Source organism: Plutella xylostella, chromosome 4 (assembly GCF_932276165.1).
Source record: "Plutella xylostella chromosome 4, ilPluXylo3.1, whole genome shotgun sequence".
Classification (NCBI taxonomy): Eukaryota; Metazoa; Arthropoda; class Insecta; order Lepidoptera; family Plutellidae; genus Plutella; species Plutella xylostella.
The window spans coordinates 4,384,818-4,408,681 of record NC_063984.1 but is presented as its reverse complement, the minus strand read 5'-3'; the positions used below and the strand labels follow the sequence as shown (position 1 = coordinate 4,408,681).

The 23,864-nt window shown below is 42.1% G+C and overlaps 1 protein-coding gene across 2 annotated transcripts in view; it reads left to right on the top strand.

Moving 5' to 3' along the window:
• Nucleotides 1-23,537, top strand: part of LOC105385910 (T-box transcription factor TBX20) — a 28,183-nt gene extending 4,646 nt beyond the window's left edge. The window contains exons 3-7 of one of the 2 annotated variants that reach the window (XM_038121344.2): nucleotides 12,929-13,202; nucleotides 13,430-13,594; nucleotides 21,409-21,485; nucleotides 22,058-22,132; nucleotides 22,218-23,537. In XM_038121344.2, the coding sequence (XP_037977272.2) occupies nucleotides 12,929-13,202; nucleotides 13,430-13,594; nucleotides 21,409-21,485; nucleotides 22,058-22,132; nucleotides 22,218-22,659 (1,033 nt within the window). In that variant the 3' untranslated portion in view covers nucleotides 22,660-23,537. The remainder of the gene's footprint in view (nucleotides 1-12,928; nucleotides 13,203-13,429; nucleotides 13,595-21,408; nucleotides 21,486-22,057; nucleotides 22,133-22,217) is intronic. The other variant, XM_038121345.2, reaches the window with a different exon arrangement.
• The last annotated feature ends 327 nt before the right edge of the window (nucleotides 23,538-23,864 follow it).

The following is a 23,864-nucleotide window of genomic DNA, read 5'->3' as shown; positions in this document are numbered from 1 at the left end:
ACATTTTCTGGTACCTACCTCTTTCAATCAACCCTAGCTAGGCTTTGAGTAAGTACGACAAAAAACGTAAATCGTGTCAAAAGTGTAGAGCTGCGGCAGCTCAATAAGGTATCTTTGCGCCCCGTCAGAGTCGCGCGACAATCGCATGTGACAGCGAGGCCGCGCGACGAATCGCGACCGCCGCCCGACCACATAAATCAGCATTATCTCGCGAGATAGCCGCTCGGACCCTCCCCACCCGCCGTATCGCGCTCAGCCCTGTGTCGTTCAAAAAAATTAATGACTCGGAAAAACGATTCGCTTATGAGGGATCTTTCACTGTAATTGAATTGCTCCGCAGAGATCGAGCGAGTCGTCGCCAACGAGCGCCGCCGCGCGCCGACTCAGGTGCAGCCGTCACTTTTGTACCGTTTTCTTCAATCGAATGATTTTATAAAACATAAAATTCAAAAAGGTCAAAATACCCATGAGTAATCATGAGAAATGCTAAATCGGAGCTCTCGTTAAATCCGACCACATTTGCAGGATTCACCCCTAGCAGATTATCATAACAGGCGTAATAGAATAATGTAAATATGTTGGTCTGTCGGACGCTAGTTGCCATGCTAATCGGGGTGCAGAGCTAACGCGACTAAGCGCAGCGCTAAACCTGTCTCTTTGTGTAGAGCTTTTTTTAGTTTATTCAGCGGGGGTTCATTTTTCATCTGCTCTGCAAATATTTTGATGTTTGTCGGCTCCTCGTTTTGTGTACAGTCTTTTTATGAGGCGACAGCCATCTGAGGCTGCCTTGTTAGCTGCTGAATTTGAATGTGAAGGCTAATATTTATTAGTTTTCTTGGACAAATTAAAAGTTTACATTATTTTTGAATGTTGTAACAAAGCGAAAGAAGTCGTTATCTCAATTACTTTTAGATAAGTCGGTGCTCCCGAATAATCTATGATGGGAGGGGCGGGCGTGATTCGTTCAATCAATTGGTCACGGGAATTTGGACGATCGCACGTGTCTTATCGTGGAGCAGTTAATGTGATTTATTTCACAGATTAATCTTATTAAATTTGTTTAAAAAGTTTGTTATGCCTTTTCAAGTTACTGAAAAGTTTTATCTTTTCTTCTTTGCCAATAAAATAGCTCTATTATCGAATAGATGTTGATAATAAGTTGTCATTTCAGACGTCCGCCATCTCAGTTTCTTGCCAAATCTGTGATGAATGTACTCATCCCCTGTATGCTAATGTAGATATCGATTTTAATACCATCATTTTAAGAGTTGGACTGATGCGTGCTTCTTACATACGTCTTGTGGCTTCCACGGGCTGATACGTGGCATGAGTTGGCACCACACTCGCGGCTTGATCTTCTCTTCACCACCCATGATACATAACGTATCTTGTCCACATCTAAACCCAACAACTCTATAATCCATACAACTGTAAGGAAAATGTTTGAAAACATGTCCGACCTCTGAAACATAATTCAAGATAATAGTGATATATTATACCTATTTGTGGTGAAATAGTCATTATTCTTTTGTACGATTCTTTGAAGTTGTGTATCGTATTATTTAGTAGTAAGAATCCATTATCTATTTTTGTTTCCATGTGCAATACCTACGTAAGCAAAATAATATTCAGATTTGTTGTTGGTTAATTTTTCATTGTCACTATTAGGTACTCGATCATATTTTTTCATGAAATACAATTTTCCACAGGCTTCACTAGATTGGAGGTAATTTATCGGTCAATTTCTACTAATGTCCCGAGTAGGATACATTCGCCTATTTATTTCAAAACGTTTACCAGCAAAAATGAATAGAGAAACTGTTAAATTCATTTTTTTTAATTTATTCATATTGAATAATTTCCAACGCAAAATTAAAGTAACCTATATAAAATATAGAGGTTATGTATGATTTAGTCAGATTTTTTGTCGCTATTTAATAATTCTAGACAATAGATATTCAAAACAGAATCATAGCGAATTTTTTAAAGATTAATAAAGTATGTATAATTATGTAAGTCTTTAGTGCGCTAGCTTTCAAGGCGTAAGGTCGAGTTGACCAAACAGCTTCTCTACATGTGGCCTGGCCTGGCCAGGGCTCGCGGAGGCTCGGTCGGTACAGGTGCGCGCGTCGCTCGCCATTTGTCGCACTCGCACGATTATTGTTGATATACGATCGCGATCCGACACCGTAATTGTCAACGCTTAATCTTCTAATTGGCTCGCATTTACCACTGCCAGCGTGTCGCCCCGCCACGCAGTAGTTCATGCAAAAATGCCATTGTCGACCGTCTCCGATAGCGATCTCGCCACGGACCAAGCTGCGAGAATCCCTCTTGCACCCTTTGAATGTAAAATCGATGGAGTACGCCAATTTCTCTGAGCAGTAAAAGGTGCGATTCACAAGTGCAAGTTGTAACGGCGTTTAAGAGCGAAGCGGGGGCGGCGGGTGGCCGCGGGGGCGACAAAACAATTTGGATTTTTATCGCTCGCGAGGTGGCTCTCGGTGAGCGGGGGCTCCGCGGCACGGCTGATTTATGTGTGGACGCGGCGAGGAGGCGCGGCGAGGCATGCCTGGTCTGCATGGGCAGCCATTCACACCACCTCCCCACCTGCCAAAGTGACGATGCAGAAATCGGCTCCTGAAAACACGATATTCATAAAACCTACATTACTTTATCCATGGTTACAAAATAGCCTAAAAGATTAACCGTCAAATTAAAAACTTGGATTAATACAACCCCAAATTACTCGGGGAAATCCTCCACAAGATACCGTGGACGTTGCCGTCATTCAAATTCAAAAGCTAATTTCACTAAAATCTAAAATGAATTGAGTTGGCCGGAGCTCTCACATTATTTAACTTGTTCCAAGTTTAAATTGAAAACGCCACTGAACTCTTTGCAGAGTCGGACTCAAATTTTGAACTTTGCCGCTGAATCGGAAATTTCTTTATAAATATCTTATTAAGCTTAAATTCAGTTGGTGTCACGCTGCCGACACTAATTTTATTCGCAAAAGACGCGGTGGCGTCAAGGGGGCGCGCGGGTGGCACAGGGGGGGGGGGAACTTTGTGAAAATGTATGCTAACGGGAAACACGACATTTGACGGAGCTGAAAACGACAAAAGAATTAAGAAGTACGTGCCACCACCTGCCGACGCGACGTGACGCGGGCGCGGGCGGGCGGGGCGGCGGGGCGGCGGGGCAGGGCGGGCGACATGCGACATGGCCCTCATTTTGTTGCAAATCGTTTCGTTGATTGTTGATTCTCTTTGCATTGCGGTTCTATTAATGTGCAACTGTCAGTCAAGCTTCGACGACGACGTCTCTTGATTCGCCCTAATAAAAGGCTATTTGAAAATGCCAGTATGTCCGCCAAGTCTTCACTCTAATAAGCCAAATGATTGCCTGTGTGACATAATTTATTTGCTGATGAATAAAATATAGCATATTCAAAGAACAATTTATATTTTTTGTTTGTGTACCTACATCATCCATCAACCGTAGGTCTCATAATTATGAATTTCCTTGGGGTACTTAAATAGAGTAAGTGCTTTAGTAGTTATTTAGCTCGTGTGCAGCTATGCAACTGTCAATGCAGTTGACAGCGTGCACATGCCACATATGTGCACAGTATATAGAAGTGCAGCCTCCGGGCGGGCGGCGCGCCGCAGCCTAATCTCACCCCTCGTCGCCAATATGCCGGGGGAAAGCTTCAGAGAAAACGTGTAAACTAATTATGTACATTTTCGTAGCCACTTATTTACATAACCGCCGGCTGAACCCCGCTTTCACCGTGAATATTTCATTCGGGTATCTTTACTTTGACGGTTTAATATGACAGCTGTTGGTTTGTTTGGAGGAAACTTTTAATTTTTGTCGTTTTCTTCCCGCGCCACCCTTTGTGTCCCTCGCCGACGCCTCTGGCCCACTAATGATAGGTGATTATCGAACTGTATTTTTTCCAGATAAATGTTTAGGTAATATTGTGGTGTAGCAGGTAATTTCTAGTTTTCACTACCGACGCGCGACACCTACACGCTTATTATTTTGATGACTGTTTTGAGTTGTGTTATTGCATGTTTTAACATGAATTGTATCGCTTTGATATTTATTGGAATAAAATATTCATGACAAAAGGGTTGTGAGGTCAATTTTTTACATACGTAGCACGATGAGGTATATTCGTGTGTGTCCTATTTACGCAACTCATTTTCAAGAAGTAATTTATGGAAGTAAGTACGCGGAAAATGTTTATGTACAAGTTGGTGGAACGCGCCGCCGGCGGTGACATCCGGCCTGCTCCCTGGAGGGGCTACTTTACTTTGATTAACGAGCCAGTACGATATATACTGCACTAACAAAACAAAACACAAACTTGTACTACATATTTAAAAAAATATGAACGGCAGTATGCACAAAAACTCTGAAGAAAATTCGCAAAACGAAGTGTTGCAACTTTCAAATTAAATGCATTAACATGGGGAACAAAAGCAACAAAGTGGCGACCACCTAGCCGGCCCCGACTGCACCGCTCTTTGAAGCTGCGGGCGATGACAGCGACACCCCACTGATGACTGACATGTCATCATCGTGCACGTCTCCTTAAATATACACCAATTTAGGAGACCTCCACTGAAGAAAAATCACATTTTGTTTCACCATAACATATTATATGTATTAATAAAAATACTTACAATTTAACATACAACACTGAAAGCTTTCAGGAAACGTTTGGATGGACTATATACATCTACCGCCTGACACCGCTTCGTGACCGCAATAAACCGTGTGTTCTTATCATTTAGCGACAACAGTGCAACATAAAACTAAATTACAATAACTTGGCCTAACAGTCCCTAATCCTTGCCCCATGGAGGCGCTAGGTCACGACGCTATCTGTCGACCGCATCGCTTGTAATCACGGGCCCTCCCCGTTGACATCTAGCGTTTTAACAGTCAGTACGTGCCCCCCTCTTAGCCCCCACCCTGGCTCACGCCCGCCCCCCCTGAGCTGACGACATTAGCAGCCGCAGACATAGGGCGCCCCCTCACCACGCGCCGAGATGGCTAGATTTAGTCGATCTCGAATGTGAGGCGTGCTAATATTTGATGTAATATTTTGCATGACCTGTTTACAGTTAGTTTAGTTAGGTAGCTGGTGTGCTCATGTTGTTATTGTAAGTAAACAAGCAGTGCCACAAATAGTAGGTAAGTAATTGAGAAGGAAACTTCTGCAAAGATGTAACGAATACATATTTTATCCAACAATGGCAACCCAAACAATACATTTCTATGCACAACGAAAGTCAGCAAACATCCACAAACCAACTCGTAAAAGTACGTGCGTCGTTCGACCGATGGCCCCCTCTTTATGGAAATGAAAACAACCTAACTATAGACCGCTACCTTATGTACTCTACCTTCACAATAGATATAGGGTAACTTAACGCAATGGCTGCCATTCGAGGCAATTGTTGTGGTATTTATATTTCACCCTTTCATGCTATTACATACTGCTATGTAATCATGAAGCTCTGTGAATTCTGTATCCAGGAAAAGCTTCTACATAATCACTGGCTCTCGGTTATTAAAACAGTTACGGTTTGACTGTGTTAGTAGGTATAAATGTGGCGACGTTTTGTTCTACAACGTAATCTGCAAAGTTCCAGCTCGCGTTAAAGTCATTGAAGACCCTGAGCAAAATCCAATAAGGAAGGAGCCCTATATCAGCGCGCCCGAGCGCCGCCGCCGGGCGACATTTCGCGGAATATTGTCGCCGGCGACGACCAACTTCCCAATTTCGGTGTCGACTTGCGAAACTCTCGGGCGTACCTACACAGGTGTGGATGCCCGCATTAACTAGAGCTACGGCGCACTCACACCGGCGCCCGTAAACGGGAATTCAAATCGAGAGCTTTACCGGAATTAGCGCTGGCTTTGCGGGGAATAACTTCCACAAGCAGCAAACATTTCCGATTAGCATTTTGTTATTCATTTCCGAAAAATGTGTGGTACGGAATAAGCTGCAAGAGGAACAAAAGAAGCAGCGCTCAGCCGCCGGCCGCTATGCAATGTGACACCATTAGTGCGGCTAACTGCGCGGACAACAAGAGCTAATCAAGTTATTGGAATTTCGCACGAGCGGCGTGGCGGATGCCTCTCCGCCTCCTGCTGGCACTTCCTTCACACCTCTGACGCAAACACATTGGAAATAGATAATGATCGTCGAGGACTGCAGATCGCTCCTTTGTTTTGCGCTGCGGTCGATAGCTGAATGTTGACGTGCGTGATTTATTCCTCGCGGCTCCACTCCCAGCCTTGCTAGACGTCCGCCCCTTGTTACTCGTTTCTTTACATAACCATTCAAATAGGCACTGGCAGGAGTCAAGACCGTTGCACACTGTCAGACATTTTAGGACCACAATTACACAGCAGAACTGTCACTTTGCCATTAATGTTGGTAATTCCAAATAAAAAGTGTGTCGGTACATTTCCGGTGCGCAAAAGCCGTGGGTTCTCAACACCGTATCATTACTACCTACATCAGGTACGCAATTAAAATTGTACGCATAAGTAATATTTGTTTAAATTTACTAATTAAGTCGCCACTAATAAATACTTACACGCAACATCTGGTACGGAGTAATGAGTGCGGGTACTATTGTGGAAATGTTTTATTTGCAGCCCACGCCGCCGTTCCGCCGCCGCCGCCGCTTCGTCTATACGGTACAGCGCTAATTTCCCACTCGTGTGAACAGTATTAATGTGTTACCGAGCGAGCTGATGAAAAATCTAGCACAGGCGGCTCAGTTTTTTTCTGAAAGCCTCTTGTTAGATAATTACCGCGATAATTATGAGCCTGACAGACATTACACGCGTTAAACAATTTTCTCGGAACGTTCGATAATAAAAGAGCGGGTTTTCCCCATCATTGCTGCAATCGAACTGAACATCGAAGTGCTACTCCAAGTTATCGGAGATCTGAGCTTGTCTGTGGCGGTTCTCGAGATACAATCACGGAGATTGACAAAAACGTGCGAGTGTCGAAATTGTGTTGGGTTTCGAACTCTGGACCTCACAAGACGAGCGATATTTCACTGGCGGGCCGCGCCGCCTCGGCCACGCCCTTATGTTCATTAGTTCTCCCTAATGTCGTTACGATCTATTGCACTTTCTTCAGCGGTGATGACTCTGTTATGTCTAAGTGTTTTTTTTTGGAAAATGACAAATGTTGTTCGTATTCATATAATATCGGTATTATCTAAATAATATAACAATCAGTTTGTTTTACTTGACAAAAACAAAACTTTACTTCAATTACTTACGTATTATAATTGTTACAGTTCCGTTATTATTATAAAATATAAAAATATTTAGTTGAGTAGGTAACTCGTTCAAACATACCTACGTCTTAATTATAATGTATTTTTTTAACTCTTTAAAATTAAATCGCTGCTCATCAGTCAACAACAGACTACTATTAACGACATCTCGGACATTCTAGTTCCCTAGAAGTTTTTTTGGTAGCAGGCAGCGACTATGGTACCGTGGTACAGGATGCGACGGTGGTACCGTGGTACAGGGTGCAGATCTCGTCAAGTTGACAGATAGTCATTTGTCATCGCGTCTCCGGCGTCAGCGCCGGTCATACGCCCTTTCCGTCATAATCGCGACACGAGATGGGATTTAAGCTTTTTTTGACAAAAACTCGACGGATCGACTCGTTATTAATGTTGTAGATAGGTTTTGCTGTGGTGTGAAAACTTTGTTTCTTATGCTACTATTTTTGTTTGGTTATGGTACAAATATTTTCATGCATTCTATTTCGTATCATGGGTGGGTATTTATTTATGCGACTGCATATACTAGGCCAGATGAGCAATCAGTAAAAAAAACAAGCGATTTAAATAGCGCTATGACTGTTCTTTCCTATGGCATACCGCAATACTGACAGTGGAGATTGTGAGCTTCAAACGGAGGCGAGATGCAAGGAGGCGACGACTCGTGACCACGTCATGTCACAAGTCTACACGACACCACACTCCACCACCGATACATGTACACAACCACCGCTTAGACCAAAATGATCTCTATTTCTAGTCACCAAGGTTCAACGGTAGTCACGGAATCCGGACAGCAGAACCGGCATATCAATGTGACACCTTGCGGCGCGCCACATCCATCACGGAAAGTAAAGCGTAACCGTCGAAATCTGATGCTGAAAACTAATAACTGTCAGATAATGACGCTCAGATCACCCGCGGCCCAACCAGCCGCTAGACGGGGCCATTCAGAGGAGTCTGGCATTCCGCCGAGAAGCTTATCAATAATATTACCATCGCTGATGATCTAATTTTCTCAGTAATGATTAATCTCGCTCGCATTGCTCGTTAGATTTCTCTCGTCATCGGCGCGGTTTGAACATAAAATTAACCGTAAGTGAACATAATACGATATGAAATATTCATAGGCCACCGGCACGGATTGTTGTCACTGGAATTATGCGGCAGAAATCACTTAGGGCTCAACTATTAGCGTTAATACGCGGTAATGGCCCGAGGCACCCGTATTAGGCCTACACGGTCTTACAAGCACCGCGTCTCGCACCGAGCCTCGCAAACGATTAGTGTATCGAATGAACATTCGCCATGATTCACCTCCGAGTAATATATTTTTAATACCCTATAATCGCTAATGGCGATCATTATTACATTGCAGTTTAACCGGCGACAGAAAGAAGTTTTTTCGCCGACAAGTTACCCGTATAAGGTAGCAAGCTCCCATTATCTAAGTAGGTACTTTGCGCATCTACAATAGCAGCAATGATATACATAGTATCCATACAAAATATTACAACCTCTTTAGTTATCTTTGATGAGAGGTAGGGATTCAATCCAAGAATGAATTCAGCAGGTAATACCATCAAACACATTCGGGCCACAATCAGAAATCTCTGACCATCTATCTAATCAAGGAGCGAGTTAATTAAATCAAGTTGGCAATATGGCGGCGGGTGTAATTGCTAATAATAAAGCGCTTTCCTGAATAATTAGCAGCGCTGGCACGGATTGGCTGAGCGACGGGTCTAATCGCGACTTGATAACACATAGCCATTGCCATTGGGCTCTACATTTGCACAACAACAACTATTATTCCCCAAATATCCTATGCTACTAATATTATAAAGGCGAAAGTTTGTGAGTATGTGTGTGTGTATGTTTGTTACCTCTTCACGTCAAACGGTTGAACCGGTTTTAATGAAATTTGGTATGAAGTTAGCTGACGGCCTGGATTAACACGTATGCTACTTTTTATCGCGGAATTCCCACGGGAAACCTTTTTAAGGCGAAGCGAATCTCGCGAGAACAGCTAGTCGTAAATAAACTTCACTTCCAACAAATTCTAATAATAATGGTGTATTTTGAGTAATTTTAAATGATAAAGGATTAGTCGGATGCTCGCATGGAGGAGCGGCGATGGACCGCGGCGGCCGGTGATTGACGAGTTCGCACCTCGCCGCGCGACGCTAATTAAGACTGTCTACTCGTGTTATCTTGTTCTTTTGCGAAACGAGAAAAACAATAGGCTTTAAGCTGTGTAATAAATAACCTGAAAGGTATATTTACTGTAGGCACTATCAACTGCAACGTAGCAGTTACTGTACTAGGCAATTCCACATTTCATCCTTATTGGATATTATGCGATTGATTTATTCTAAATTACGTACTTAACATGTTATATTATGTGAAATGTAAAGATAATATTCCAATTAGTACAGTCCGTCTATTCACACGGCACTTTAACAACGTCATAACAATAACGATGCGTTGTAAACGGGTATCCCTTATTTTTGTCATCGGTATGTGCTCATTAAAACACGTCCATATGCATTTCTCGAAGTCATTTTGTTCTCTCCGCTTTTCCGCTAACTTTTGGGTGGTAGAATGATGGACGACGACGGTGCTCGTATATCATTGCGGTAATATATCGCGCGGTGCGCCGAGTGTCGCCATTAGCGCACTGCGCATGCGCTGGCCCGATGCGCGCGCGCACCTCGCGGGGAGCGACTCACAAATCGACGCGCGCGACCGCAGCTAAACGCGCATAAATCTTATTAATGGTATTCTTATTTTCGTCCACCTCGCGTCTAGTAAAATCGTTAGAACGAGCATAACTAACCTCGCCTTTGTTGGGTATCCACCATTGGCAGTAAAAGGCCATTTTGTCGAGGATGGCTTGTAGATTTGTGGAGAGATCTCTCCTACAATCAGACGGGTATTATTATTCGGAATTGTAGATATAAAACATGCGAACAAAAACAGTGAGCGGTCTGGGTGGTCGTCGATCAGGCGTGGATGTCGGTGCTGCTGCGGGTCAGGTCACAGTCAGGTCGCAGTCAGGTCACAGTCAGGTGGCATTACTAGTCGGTTTGTTACGAAAGTTTCTCTATAGTGATGGCCTTAATCAAAATACTTATGTATAGGTTATACCAGCTTCCAGCAGCAGCAGCACAATGCTTATTTTCGTTAGCTTCGAGTGCCAGTTTCAGTAAAGTTGTTGCAAAAATCAGAAATCTAAAAAGTAACTAGTTACCTTTCGCAATCAGATCTCCCCAGAACACTAGCCTTCACAAACTGAAGCAGCTATAGTTCGCAATAACGACCCAAGACTCTTTGTTTCCGCTCGACGGCAGTTGAATGGCTACGATTTTATATCGATTAATGTTTCACTACCACGGCTACCGAGCCGGGTTTTTATAGCTTCTACCCACAATGATGGCATTATCACTGATCTGTACGAGCGACCAATAGCCTGTTTGTACTTTTAATTTTATTTGATAACTTACCTTCGTCTCTAGATCCGGCTTCTTCGTCATGACTTTGGTAAATAAAATGTGCAGTCTTTCTTCATTGTAATAATAATAAATATTATAGTTTGTACCATTCGTTTATAGGGAGGGAATAACTCTTAAAGTCGCTTGGGGTAGTAAGGAGTATAATGTTGGCCAACCACAAGTAATCTCGCTAACAACAAATAAAAACATACCCACCTATACAAAAATGTCCACCCATTCATCTTTCTGTAACAGACATTTGAGAATGTCCCCGTAAAGAAGGGGAAGGGGAGCAAGCTAGTGCCATATTTGCGTGAAGTAACAGCGAAGCTTTCTCTATATTTTCTCTATCAGTCTAAGAACATACCGTACACCATTTTGGCCTCTATTAGTAAGATAACGATATACATTCTTCTAACATACTTTTTATTCTTAATATTTATTATTGTCGAAGATGTGTAAGCAGTATTGCTGAGGGGAAGGAAGTAGCTTTAACTTGTATACTTACGTAGTAACGTTTTAAAGGGTGAGATACGAAGCAACCATTTTGTAAAATATAAAATGAATGATACCTAGTGACATCCATAAAAATAATTATTTCGATATTATCGGTAATATTCTCGACATAATGCATGCGTAATTCGCTTTATTGATTCTAATCACCATTTAAGTGACACTTGTCGTGTCTGACACTATTATTGTAAACTATTTTAACAATTGTATTGATTTTACACGATAAGAAGCAGTATTATGTTACAGTAATGAAAAAAATCCCATCATTCTTTTTTAATGGATTAGCGGGATAATTAGCGTATGGAAAACTGGAAAAGTATGTTTAAGAGTAGCCTTAGGTGACACGTGAGATTAGTCGGTGCGTAGGCAAGTGAAGGAAGACTGAGCTATTAGTTGCGAACCTACAATTAAAATGGCGTCGGTTGAGGTGAATTCTTTGACGTGGCAACACCGCACTAATTAGTGCGATAATTTGCGATAACCCGAGCCTATAGTGCAAGTGCCTGTAGTGAGGCGGGCGCAGATTCGTTCCAGGGGGGTCACTCTCTACGTTTGGTTTTTCCTTAAGTTAGGAGCGCTGCGTCATATTCATATTGTGTCGAATAATTGCGTCAACGCGTGAAGATACGCATTTATGGTATAGTAATTTATGTATAAATACTAATTATAAGTAATGCAATAAATAGAGAAAATGAGTGATTATTAGCTATAAGATTGATAATATTGTTAGCTGCAAATTGTATTCTTCCAATAAGGTGGAAACATTAAATATCCTCAATATGCGGTCAATTTAAAGACTAATTCGCGAATCTCTTCCATATTTAACAACTGTATGTACACATTGACGTAGACATATACATGTTTGATCTAGGTAAATTTACAGGTCCTATTCTTTCGGCATACCGAACCATTTATTTATTTATTTTTATTTATTTATTTATTTCCCACTTATAACTATCATTACAGGCTTAACCTAATGCGATAGAAAAGCATACTTAACCAATTAACTTACATACCTACTTAGACTTTGACATATTATCTCTGCTTACATAACATACCGTGTACAATGCTGTTCTTGTGAATTCACTGAGAGAACAGGAAAACAGGTCAATGTGTTCCGCTATAATGTTGAGCGTGTGCAGAGCGCGCGTGAGGGGCGCCCGGCCCAGCAGGTGGGTGCGCGCGGCCGGCGCCGCCAGCAGCCGCGGCCGCCGCCGCCGCTCCACGTACCTGTCCGGTACATTCATCCCTATCCTGCTTAACACTTCAGAATTACTCAATTTGCCATTCATAATTTTAAAAATGTAACAAAGTAACGTTACTTCCCTTCTAACTCTCAATTCGTTATACCCCACCATACCCAGTATGAATTGAGCATACCCAGTATTATTGTCAGACTATTGCCATCGTCCACCTACGCTTATCCACCGGCCCGCACTAGGCCAGCGTGGTGGACTAGGCCTAAAACCCTTCTTTCATTGCAAGTATCCATCCAACAGTGGGGTCATCATGATATTACCATCACCACCATCCTCAAGATAGTCGTAGAAGTTATTATTTCAACTATCCTTATTGCAGGCGGATGTTCCCGACGGTGCGCGTGTCGTTCGTGGGGCTGGCGGGCGGCGCGCGCTACGCCGTGCTGCTGGACGTGGTGCCGGTGGACGGCAAGCGCTACCGGTACGCGTACCACCGCTCCTCGTGGCTCGTGGCCGGCAAGGCGGACCCGCCCGCCCCCGCGCGCCTCTACCCGCACCCCGACTCGCCCTTCTCCGCCGACCAGCTGCGCAAGCAGGTCGTCTCCTTCGAGAAGGTCAAGCTCACTAATAATGAGATGGACAAGAATGGACAGGTTGGTTTAGTAGGTTCTGGATTTAATGTAGATGTAACTAGAGTAACAGACCCTGCCTTACTTGTAAACAAAGATTCTTAATCCCTAGAATTATTTAAGGTCACTTTTCGGGCTGCAATACATATTATACTTACCATTTTGCAACAGCCTGTAGGTATATTCCTTCCAAAGTAAATAAGATTTTAGGAATCATGTCAAAGTCCTAAACCTCATTACCTTGTCCACAGCTGGTATTAAATTCGATGCACAAGTACCAGCCCAGGATCCACCTGGTGCTGCGGCGCGAAGGCGCCATCAACGCACCAATCACAGACCTCGAGCAGGAGGAGTTCAAGACCTTCATATTCCCCGAGTGCGTCTTCACCGCAGTCACCGCGTATCAGAACCAATTGGTGAGTACACTTAACGTGCTAATTGAACAGCAGATCCGGTCTATTTATTGCATGGCCGACAAATAGCGCTGAAACTGTTCTCTTTGTGCGCTATCATTTGATATCTAAAATAGATCAGAGAGTGAAAAGTCCGCAATCGCATTGCGACGTCGCGTCGACTTGACTATCGACGGTTTCTATTTCAGCTCCACTAATTGCAAGTCGCTGAAAGGTATGTCCAGTCTGAACAAAGGGAGATGGCACATAATTTTTTGGGTACGTGTAGGTAGCTGTAGCTGGCCACACGAAGCGTAGTGGCGACGGACACGCCGCTCGTGACGATTACAGTTTTCAGCCGCGCTAAATATAGTCCCCGATGTGATTGTGTCGCACGTCGCTGGCCATCCCTTCTGGCATTCTATTGTGTCGCTAATTTGCGCTGAATATGAGAGACACATAAGCGTGATAAATGGTGTGACAGTTTCACAAGTCGTTTGGCTTGTATCTCTATATTTCCTCTAGGTTATTCCCCGTAGTTCGAAGCCCCCGCCCGCCGGTTCCCTGGCCGCGCCGCCGCAGCATGTGTCGCCACACGCAATTAATTCTCTGTCACAGAAGCGTTTGGGCGTCTCCAAGTTCCTCGTTTTGTTTCGTCGCGCGTAGTAAAATAATTAGGACGTTTTGAGCTTCATAAAGGAAACGTTACTTTATATCGACAACGCGGTACGTAAATCTTCATTCGTTCATTAATTAGCCGCTGCAAGCTGTTTGTTTGGCTATTTTGGGAACGCTCCTCGTTTAACAGAACATCGTTGCGGATGTGCAAAGTGCTTATGAGGCCCAAGTTCAATTTATTTGCTATATATGTTATACCTAACTTACAAAATTGTGATAATAGACAAAATTATATTTATGTAGGTTTTTGGGAACGTTACTATAGATAGACGCATATACTCACTATAAATTATTATAGCTACTAGTTAAATATTAATACGCACACAAAAAGTGTTTTACTGTACCTATCCGTAATTGGTAATTTTGTGCACACTGCCGAATTACATTTAGTTAAATCCTGCGAAATCATTATCAAACATCTAGATTATTCAATACGTAGGCTCAGCCCTAATGTGTCCGTAGTTCGGCGCCGGTGAGAACAAACGCGTCCCCCGGGCACTACTTATTGATTCCCATTGATTCTAACGTGTGGCTAGATTTACTGCCAGCGTCTGCCAACGTCTACTCTATCGATTACCGATTAGCCCTTGCTACACCCACCACACAATTACTGCACATTGATGCCATTTTAAATTACTTGCGATACAACCACAGAAATGAATACCCACCTACATAGTCAATAAGCTTAAAGACGAATTGTATCAATTCCATCTTTACGCTTACTTTTTTACCACATTTTTCATAATAATCTGAGATGAAGCGATATCTCGGCACGATCAGGCGGCGCGGGCGCATCGGTCTGGACCAATTTGGCCGAAGTCACGTCTCTGACAGCTAAAACATTTGTCGAACGCCGAAGATAGTGTCACTGATAACGGAATCCCTTACAACAATAAGAATACACTTAGCATGTTTGCACCTGCGCCCGTCGCCGACGATCGATACGATTTAATCCCGCATAACTTACCAAAATGTGCCCATTTAAACACTTCGTTATATGCATGAGTAGAAGATTTTACTAAAATTCAAATTAATAAAACATGAAGATAACTTTCTATGACAGCAAAACGAAACACAGTGGAAAAAAGTGTCACCACATTTTGGTGCGGCACGGGAGGTAGTGAAATCGGTTAGGAATCAAAACATCATTATTGATGCTTTATCAAGAAGGTATGCTGATATGAGTGTAGATAAAAACGGGGTACAAAAAACTTGAATGTGTGTTTTTGTGTTGACTCGCGGTGTGAGACGCAGCGTCGCCGCGCCGCGGGGTGGTTTCCCGGAGCCGGCCGTGTTGGTACACTCTCCACCCACCACCATTGTCCGACCACTCTCTATCGACGAACCCTTTGTCACAGATTCGTCTCACACGAGGTGACAATCTTTGTGAGCGTTGTGCGCGTCCTCGGTGCATACAATGCGTTTTTTAACAGCCGATGACTTGTGAATTTGTTTTGATTGATTGCTCTTTCGAGGATTGCCTTCGGTAAAAACATGCGGATGATAACCTGCCGTGCTGTCACAAGTGTTTATTTGAGAATAACATTTTTTATTGACTTGAAATTGTTTCTTACGGCTATTATTTCTGCATAAGCTTCCAAGATCACTCAGCTGAATGCTAACAGAATAACGATGATAGATGATCGAAATAAAAAGTATTCTTACAATCAATGAAAGAATTCCTTACATTGGTAGTGGAGGAGAGAAGCTTACAACGATTACACAGGCTTATTGCGCGTATTGTAGTTTATAATCACACCCAGGGACACTGCGCCGACTCAACTATGTATGTAAATTCAAAAACACATTCTCAATAGACACCTAATTGAAATTTATTTCTCATTTCTCAGTATCAATAATCAATATTCTAAAATCTCGGAGGCTATTCTCGCATTGAGCATCCACAAACGAGTTTCTACGAGAGCATAATCGAACAATATAATGAAGGAGTAAAGGCAAACAGAATTTCAATAACAAAGGAAGCAGGACAAATAAACATTTTTCATGGGCCAAAGTGGCTGCGGTCAGGTGTCACGCCGCCCCCCGCCGCCCGCTTCCTCACCCCGCAACCCTCTTCACTCTTATTATTATTTATATGACGTAATCGATTTATTCTTTAACAATATGTTTGAGTTTGTTAACTAATATTTGAACTGCTTCATTGATGCAGTAGTGTTCTGAAGTTACCAGTTCTATTACCGGGTTGGATATCATTGGTATACTTATCTAAGTTTAGTGTGTATAGTACTTAAGTACCTTCCACTAACATAATAATATAACTGTCTATACTGTGATAGAATTAATTTAGATGTAATTCTTATTTGTAATAATGATGATGATGATGATGATGACTACTTCAGATATTTTATTTGTTTAACTTGCAATTGAAATAGTACAACACAAATACCAAAGCTAGTTGTGAATGCCTGTTGCCTGTATACAAATTATTTACATAAATTTATAAAGCTTCTTTATAATATTTTTCCACACATTATACGGCTCGATAACACGAAACGGACATAAGTCAAAATACAAGAAGTCAACGTACTTGCTTAAAAATGGATTTAAAATAATTTGAGCGGGAATTATTTATAAGGATGTGATCTCACTTGCTCTTACAGTTTTTATATGTTGGTGTTTCTTTCTCTCTTGCCATCGATCACGCGAGGTGTGACGTCACGCAGGGCCGTCGTGTGCGGCCCGCTGCGCCCGCGCACACTAATTTATTGCGCACCAAAATGACTGAAGACGTAGTCTAGTGTCTATCTAAGTAGTTTGTATGACTATAAATTATCATTAACCTTTTTTGGTAGTAAATAGTCTAATTTACTGTAAGTACAACATTACAATAATTACCTCCGTAAGCACTTAAAAATAGAAATCCTGAAAATGTTTCTGAAAACTGCCTCTTTTCTTTTGAAACATTTTAACCTATACACCACAGAATAATGAATTTCATTCCCATAAAAAATAGAATAATCACCGCGTAATTTTTTGGTCATTTTATATCAATTTGACAGCTGAATCGTAGATACAAATAATAAACAAATACTTACAGAAAAAAAGAACGGTATTGCCGCACAAGCAAAATCGATTAAATAAAAGAGCTTCTAGCTAATTCAGTAAATACTACAGAAAAACTACAATGAACTAAGCTAAGGAACCGGCTTAATCCTCATGAGTCTTGTGACTGAATGTTACACGCGAGTGTGACCCCTAGAGCTTAGATCCTAAGCCCTAGAGTGATGTGGATGTGCCGAGTGCTGGTCAGGGTGGTGAACGAAGTGGCCGAGGACCTCTACAACCTTCACCTGATCACGTTCATCGTGTCTATAGGCAGCATCAAGGACAGCCTAAGACTCCTAGAAATGCTGGATGAAGAAGACGCACCTTGATACACAGATAATACAATGTTACTGAAGGCAGGTGCAGCTTTTCTGAACATGTTACAATGAAGAACCCTCGATTTTTACAAATTATAATTTACTTATACAAAGTCTTACCTGTTTATTTTAATTAAAGCCGGGTAATTACTCCCATAATTTTATATGGTTGCGTTCGTGTTGCAGATCGTATAATGTTGCTAATTCCTCACAAATTATGGCCCCACAAATGGCCTATTATGAAGTCATGAAAAAATTACGTCTCAATTCATGTTTGGCTCTAGGGCAACATCATTGGGCATAATCACTCGAGCGGAATTGCAAATAATCATCAATCACTGCCACAAAGTAAAAGCACTTGTTTCATATCGAAAAAGTTTATTAAAGGCTGACGTGACCAAGTGACTGTATGTAGTACTGTACTGTAGGTGCTTTTCAGGGAAGCAGCGCGAGGCGGCAACTGGACCGGTCGCTGTCGATCCCAGTTGCTGGAACGTCGATCATTTTGCCGCGTCCGTGGATTGTTGTCAGTAAAACTGCAGGTTTCTCGAAACTCATGCCGCTGGAATTTGCAGAAAACATTTGTGAGCCATTCCGCTAATGGCCGATGCTATGTTCGGTGTGTGTTCACGAAATTACGTGAAAGTACCTACGCCGGAGCAATTAGAAATTTATTGATTTTCGAGAAACACCTACGGTCTACCTTACTCGTTAAATCGTAATGTATTCCATATCCTATTTGTTGTAGCATTTTTGTAAAATCTTGTGCCTATCTTCGTCGTGTAGGGGCGGCATCGATTAATACGTTGGCAGCGTCTGCTCGAGACATTTATTCATTCCCTCATGTTCCCGCCGGGTCGCAGTCGTCGTCTCGTGTTTACATGACAGCCGATACCCGTAATTCGTCTTTCTCCTGCTCGGAGCTCGACTAAATTTCATTTAATTTACTATGAAGTAGCTGGGAAGGTTTGTTGTAGAGATAATTAATAAAGCTGCTCGCATAATTATGGATAGAACTTCACTTACTGGCTAGTTCGTTTGATCATAAAATAGAAGAGGTGTTAATTTAACTAGTTATCTAAATATGAATATAATTACTATTCTATTGAAATACTCTAGGTAGAGATTTTTATTTGCCCACGAACCTTTGGGGATGTTTCGGGCCCCATCTATACCTTGTAGACCCCGTGTAGTCATGCCCGAGAGCTGGCCATGTGCAGTACTCCCATAAACAATACATCACCCTCCTTGATAATTAGAGCATCGTTCGCCCGGCGCGACGCTCATCTTGCTCTCTTTGACGACTTTTTGTAACTTTTTTTGTTTCCCGCCCGGGAATAATGTCATTATGGCGCTTTAAACGTTGTCAGTAGCGCCGCCGCCCAGGGCGATCGTTTGTTGATACTTAAATTAGCTTGTTTTGACACGCCTCGTTCTAATGCTTGTACTAAATCTAATAAATGTCCGTAGTGGGTATTGTTATTTATCGATCTTTGTAGTCCTTGTTCTACTGCAACTTGGTTGGTAATAGTTGCCTACTGTTTGATATCCATTTAAGTAAATACCTAAGCACTAACTTTGTTCATAATAATCGATTTAAATGACTGAACTCAACGTAATACCTACCTGCCTTTGACATGTGCATGTTCACGGATGTAGTTATAAAATAAAGTGACTATCAGTTTACCTTAGCCACTTATGCTAAACCATCAGTCAACACAATGGACAGCATAGATCATTCTCAAACAGAATAAGCATAAGTAAACACGTGTACACATTTGAAGGCATTGAAAACAATTACGGGCGGTTCGACAGGCGCATACATAATGTAATAATACGTCAATATTGTCAGCTACCACTCGCATTGTACACTGGTTACGTCGAGCTCGCCATTGTATTCAATGGCGCTGGCGAGTGGGCGTGCAAGCGTAAGTAGCTGCGTGACCCCCGACACCGCGTGTTGCGGCCGCCACTCACCCCTGCATACCTACCGGCCTCCTTACAGGACACAATAGTAGGTACGCTTTAGTATACCTATACAGTATACAGACAGTCAAAGCACCTTAAAGTCTTTCATGATTCAGTAATTGAGCAGTAAAATTTCTAATAGTTTACCTCAGAGTTTATTTAAAGGCATATATATAGATCTGAACAAAGAAAACTATCAAAGCATCCAATGCATTAATTTCAACAGAATGTACGCTGTCCAAGTTTTCTTCGTGTCTTGTACTTATTTTCGAAATCATTAGTCTGCAAGTGACACCGTGTTTATGAAATTACTCACAGCAAACTGAGGACTTGTCACGGCGCGGTCAATGTTTTGTCATGTTTATCGTTTCTTTTGATCCGTCACAATGCAAACGAGACCATTTGTCACGTATCTCCCTCTGATGAACTATTCGAGTGGCAGGCGAGTGGCAGGTCACATCAAACAGCGATACATTGTCTAACAGGAATTACACGCGCATCGCCACTCAGGAATGTCAAATGTTTCCTTCTGAACTTTTTTACATTTCGCTGCAGCTGTTCCTTAAAATTGTTATCTGATACTATCCCCAGTCTGCGCTCGCCACAACACGCTTAGGAATGCCGGCTGAAAGCTCATTTGCTTCGTTCAGGTCAGCGTCCTTTAATTCAGCGCGAATTTGTCGAATATGCAATTAAGAGGCCCGTGGGCGTGGCGGCCGACGTCTTACCTCCATCAGCAGGTAATTATCGACGCCCGGGTGAGGTAGATTGCCAACTTCATAATGTATTAGGCTGCCTAGGTCTCTACAAATTACGTCGAGCGAGCGCGTTTTTGGAATAAAGGAAATGATTCCTTAGTCCTGTCAAAATATTGTGGTAGTAATTGAGCGGAGTGCGTTTCCGTGCGCATGTTTGATCGCGCGCATTATTCACGGATTGTTGGGGCGCGCGGCGGGGGCGGCCACAGCGAGGGGGCTATTGCTCAAGCTCCTCGACCCGGCCCTGCCAAACGCATTTTTAACACCTTGAGCATGTTTAAATCAACTCATTTACTTTATGGGTGCATCGACTTGTCTCTAAATAAATACAGCTTTTGTTATAAAGCCCAAGCTTTCCTTATTTATTTATTTTTTTAATAAACATACAAAATAATTAACACAACATTATAATTAACCGTTAAATAAATATAAACAGTTAGTTAACTAATTTGTTACTCTCAATAACTGAACTCTGTAATAGTGCATTGAGCATAATTACACAAACGCTTGTCACCAGTCACTCTACGTCAGAAGGTTGTAATCATTGTAATTGGTAACACTAACAGTTTGGAATGCGGTTAAGTTAAGTCACTTTATTAGCGAAAAGGCACACCACAGCAGCAGCGGGAGTGTCCAACTGCTTACTTATATTATTTTGATAGAATCTCCATTTCAGATTAATTTGTGGCCTCGTTTAATACAGTCACGTCGATTGTAATCAAACTATTTGACTCGACCAAATCATTTTAATCTCATAAAGTTGACAACGTTTTTATGTTTTCAATCTTGTGAGGTATTAAAATCTAACGTGATATTTATGATAATCGCCGACCCTTTCCCAGAGCCATATGCGTCTAATTGAAACCATACCCATTATATTGCTATGTAAACTATACTTAATTGATTACATTATTCAAATCAGCTTACAAATTGATTGCAACGATTTGTAATATATTTATTAACGCACCGATTAAGTATGAGTTACAAGTTTCTCGGTAAAATAGATTTATATTTGCAACACATAACTTACAGTCTCTTTGCTTTGTTTCAGATAACGAAGCTGAAAATCGACAGCAATCCTTTTGCTAAGGGATTCCGTGACTCGTCACGTCTCACTGAATTTGAAAGGTGACTATCTATTTATTACTTTCTATTTATTCAACGTAAACGGTACTTTTGCCAAGCTTAGGCAAAAAGAAACAGTAATTATTAAATTTAAAATCAGTGAGAAAGCGAGACATCGTTGCGATTGCTCTGTTTTAATAGCCAGTAATGGTCTAAAGTTTGGAACGCATGATTATGTAGGTATTTCATACATATATCTATTATTTACAGTTAGAATCAATGCGTATTATTACGACTTACAGATTGATTTTCGATAATCGATTGATTGTAGATTCGCCGCGCTCTCCAACCAACACGAGCACGACAGCAATGTCTCGAATTGTCACTGATATCACCAATTTACCGCTTTATTTATTCGTTCATTGCTTAAGTATTTAATAGAGCAGAATGGATTCAAATCACATTCCACTTCATACTCACACCCTGTGCATTAAATTTCTAATTTCACTGCCATATTTAAGTTTCTAATTTATGTTTGTGATCGGCTGTCCACTATCATTGGGGTCGGCTGATTGTTTGATTGTAGCTTGTGCTATGAGATTTTATTTTGACCATATTTTTTCTTTTCTTTCGAGATTTTATATCGCTCCCGGAGAGCTCGACCGCTCAGTCTACCCCGATGAAGCGCGGATCTGCGCGCCGAGCTATAGGTACATACTTGCACTTTATTTATCACCATTACTTTAGTTTCCCGCTGGAGCGTGAGGACTGACGGCCGTGTCCGCTTGTTTCCAGGGAGACGATGGAGTCGATGCTGGCGGAGCAGCACTACCTGCGCTCGCCGCTGCGGCCCTTCGACCTGGACCAGCACAACAACAACCTCACGCTGGAGGAGAAGGCGATCCTGGCGGCGCGCTCGCAGCTGTTCCTGCGCGCGGCCTACCCGCTGTACGGCGTGCCGGCGGCCGCGCTGTGGGGGCAGTGGGCCTGCCTGGCGCCGCAGCTCCTGGCGCAGCAGCACCTGGCCGGCGGCTCGGGCCTGCAGCTGCCGCGGCCCGTGTACCCCGGCGCCCCCGCGCCCCCCGCGCCGCTCGCGCAGCACCGCTTCTCCCCGTACCCCGCGCGCCGCGCCTCGCCCGGCTCCTCGCCCGACAGCCTGCGCGACGCCTCCCCGCACCCGCTGCCGCTCACGCCGCACCCCCCGCACACCCCGCACAACCCGCACAGCCCCACTTAGTCCACCAACACCCTCACCTCGACTTGAAGATCTCTGATGTAAGATATATGCTCGCATTCAAAGTGAATAGCATAATGGGTGCAGAACCTGTCTTGTATGTCTTTATGCAAGATTGTTGTATTTCGAATGAAAGCCAACTCAAGTATAGTTTTCAACCGGGAAATGATCGTTTTATGGATATTAAAGTGTTAAAAAAACAAAGTGCGCGCCCCGGGCGAGACCCTTGTGGCCACAAGTGTAATTATTGAACTTACAAACTATTGAATGGCCCCGGCTTTTGTGAATATTCCAACTCGAGCAATCCACTAGACACTGTGTATTATAATGTAAAAATATAATAATAATATTATTTAAATGTAGATTTAGATATAGCTCTAAATTATTGTTAAATGTTCCTAATAGTTTGGTCTTGTAGTGAGGATTTCCGTATTGTATAGCACTATTATATTATAGAAATGTGACGCATTTAGCTCCGTGTCTATTTTACTCTTCTTAATTAATGATTGTGCTTTGTTCAATTGAAAATCTTGGTCCTCGTTTGTATTTTAAACCAAATTACCTAAACTTAGAACACATTCTGAATGGCTGAAATTCAGATTTATTAGAGAAAATGTGCAATATAAGTATTATACTATAAACTCAAGAATTTAAATGTTTAGTAAATATTAGGAATCTTTGTAAGAATAAGTAACATAAATTTTAGAACTTTTATTTATTCTTGCATATAAATTTGTTGCCGTTTTCATGAAAACATGACAAAAGAAAAATGACACGTATAGAATGTACCAACTTAGCTATTACCTAGTTAAAATTATAGTTATGATAAATAATATATTGCTAAAATATGTAAATAAAACATTAAATGTTTGTTAACAGAATTTTTCGTTTTACTCTGATTTCGTTTTTTTAAATGAATACTTGGGTAATTAAAAAACATCATCGTGATCTGAAATAGCAGCACTGTCAGCCACAATCTGCCCAGGGCGGGGCGTCGCTCTATAAATCGACGAACGAACGCTCTATCTCGTTGTAGAGTGCCGGTGGCATGAATTTTTTTGTTCGTTTCGTTCGTCGAATTAAAGTGTGACCCCCCAGTGACTCTACAACACTCGCTATTCGAGCTCGGCCTTCCTCATAAAACCAACTACTTCAGAAAAAAGATCCACAAGTCAAAGAATTGATCTTTTTGCATGTAGTAACGGAGC